We start from the raw sequence: 1,512 nt of genomic DNA on the forward strand, positions 1-1,512 counted from the left end.
ATGATGATGGGAACCCTGGGTGCCATGACGGCAGGCGCTGGTCAGCCCGTCCAGTTGATCTTCTTCGGGAACTCGATCAACTCGTTTAGTCCAGCCACGGACCAGACCTTCGACGTCGACACGTTACGCGTCAACGTGAACAAGGTCGTGTACCAGTGCATTGTCCTGGCGTCCGTCATCCTCGTGTGCGGGTTTCTTCAAATCGCGTGCTGGTCGATCTCTGCGTCCCGACAAGCCAAGAAACTCCGCCACGCGTACGCGTCGGCCATCTTGCGCCAAGAGATCGGCTGGTTCGACGTGAACGAAGCTATGCAGCTCGCATCGCGCGTGGCTGACACGACGCTCCTGGTGCAAGAAGGCATGGGGCGCAAAGTCGGCGACGGCATCAACTTTTTCTTTATGGGCGTCGGCGGTCTCGTCTTGGCCTTTTACCACGGCTGGCAACTCTCGCTCGTGCTCTTGACCTTGGCGCCTGTGATCGGAATTAGTGGCTACTGCATGACAAAGGCCATCACATCCGCCGTCCAAAGCGGTGTCGACGCCTACGCGGAAGCCGGCGGCATAGCGGAAGAGAGCTTGACCAACATCAAGACCGTGCACATGTTTAACGCGATGCAGTCCCAAGGAGACAAGTACATGGCTGCGTTGCGCGTGACAGAGCGATGCGGGATCAAGAAGGGCCTGGCCGTCGGAATCGGGATGGGCGTCGTGCAGCTCGTCACTTGCTGCATGTATGCAGTCGCAATGTACTATGGCGCGGTCCGCATCGTTCACGATCAGCTGGGAGACACGCCATGCACGCACCACAACTGCTACGACGGCGGTCGAGTCATCACGGTATTTTTTTGTGTCGGTATGGGGTCCATGGCGCTGGGGCACGCGGGGCCAAGCATCCAGGCGTTTGTGACTGCCCGATCGGCCGCGTACGACATATTCCAGTTGATACACCGCGAGTCCAAAATCGACGCGTCATCGTCGCAAGGCGCCGAATTGCGCAACGTGGCTGGTCATCTCAAGTTCGAGAACGTGTACTTTGCTTATCCATCGAGACCGGACGTCGTCATTTTTCGAGGGGTTTCGCTTGAAGTACCTGCCGGTCAAACGATCGCAGTTGTCGGCTCCAGTGGCTGTGGCAAGAGCACCATCGTGTCGCTCTTGGAGCGCTTCTACGACCCGTTGAGCGGCCGAGTCACGCTCGACGGCCACGACTTGAAGGCGCTCAACGTCAAGTGGTTGCGAGACCAAATTGGCCTCGTCGGCCAAGAACCGTGTTTGTTTTCCGACACGATTGCCGCCAACATCCGCCATGGCAAACCCAGCGCGACGATCGAAGAAATTCATGAAGCTGCCAAGCAAGCCAATGCGTACGACTTTATCATGGGATTTCCGCTGGGGTTTGACACCCTAGTGGGCGACCGCGGTGAACAGTTGTCTGGTGGACAGAAGCAGCGCATTGCCATCGCCCGTGCCATCATCAAGAACCCCATCGTGCTGCTCTTGGACGAAGCCACG

At 58.1% G+C, this 1,512-nt stretch overlaps 1 protein-coding gene across 1 annotated transcript; it reads left to right on the forward strand.

Moving 5' to 3' along the window:
- Window positions 1–1,424, forward strand: H310_08645 (hypothetical protein; the record flags this gene model as incomplete). Its single annotated transcript, XM_008874481.1, has 2 exons — window positions 1–1,364; window positions 1,409–1,424. The coding sequence occupies 2 exons, from the start codon at window positions 1–3 to the stop codon at window positions 1,422–1,424; spliced, it is 1,380 nt and encodes a 459-aa protein (XP_008872703.1).
- Window positions 1,425–1,512: the final 88 nt, after the last annotated feature.

The sequence above is a fragment of the Aphanomyces invadans genome, assembly GCF_000520115.1.
Source record: "Aphanomyces invadans strain NJM9701 unplaced genomic scaffold supercont1.18, whole genome shotgun sequence".
In the NCBI taxonomy this organism is placed as follows: Eukaryota; Oomycota; class Saprolegniomycetes; order Saprolegniales; family Verrucalvaceae; genus Aphanomyces; species Aphanomyces invadans.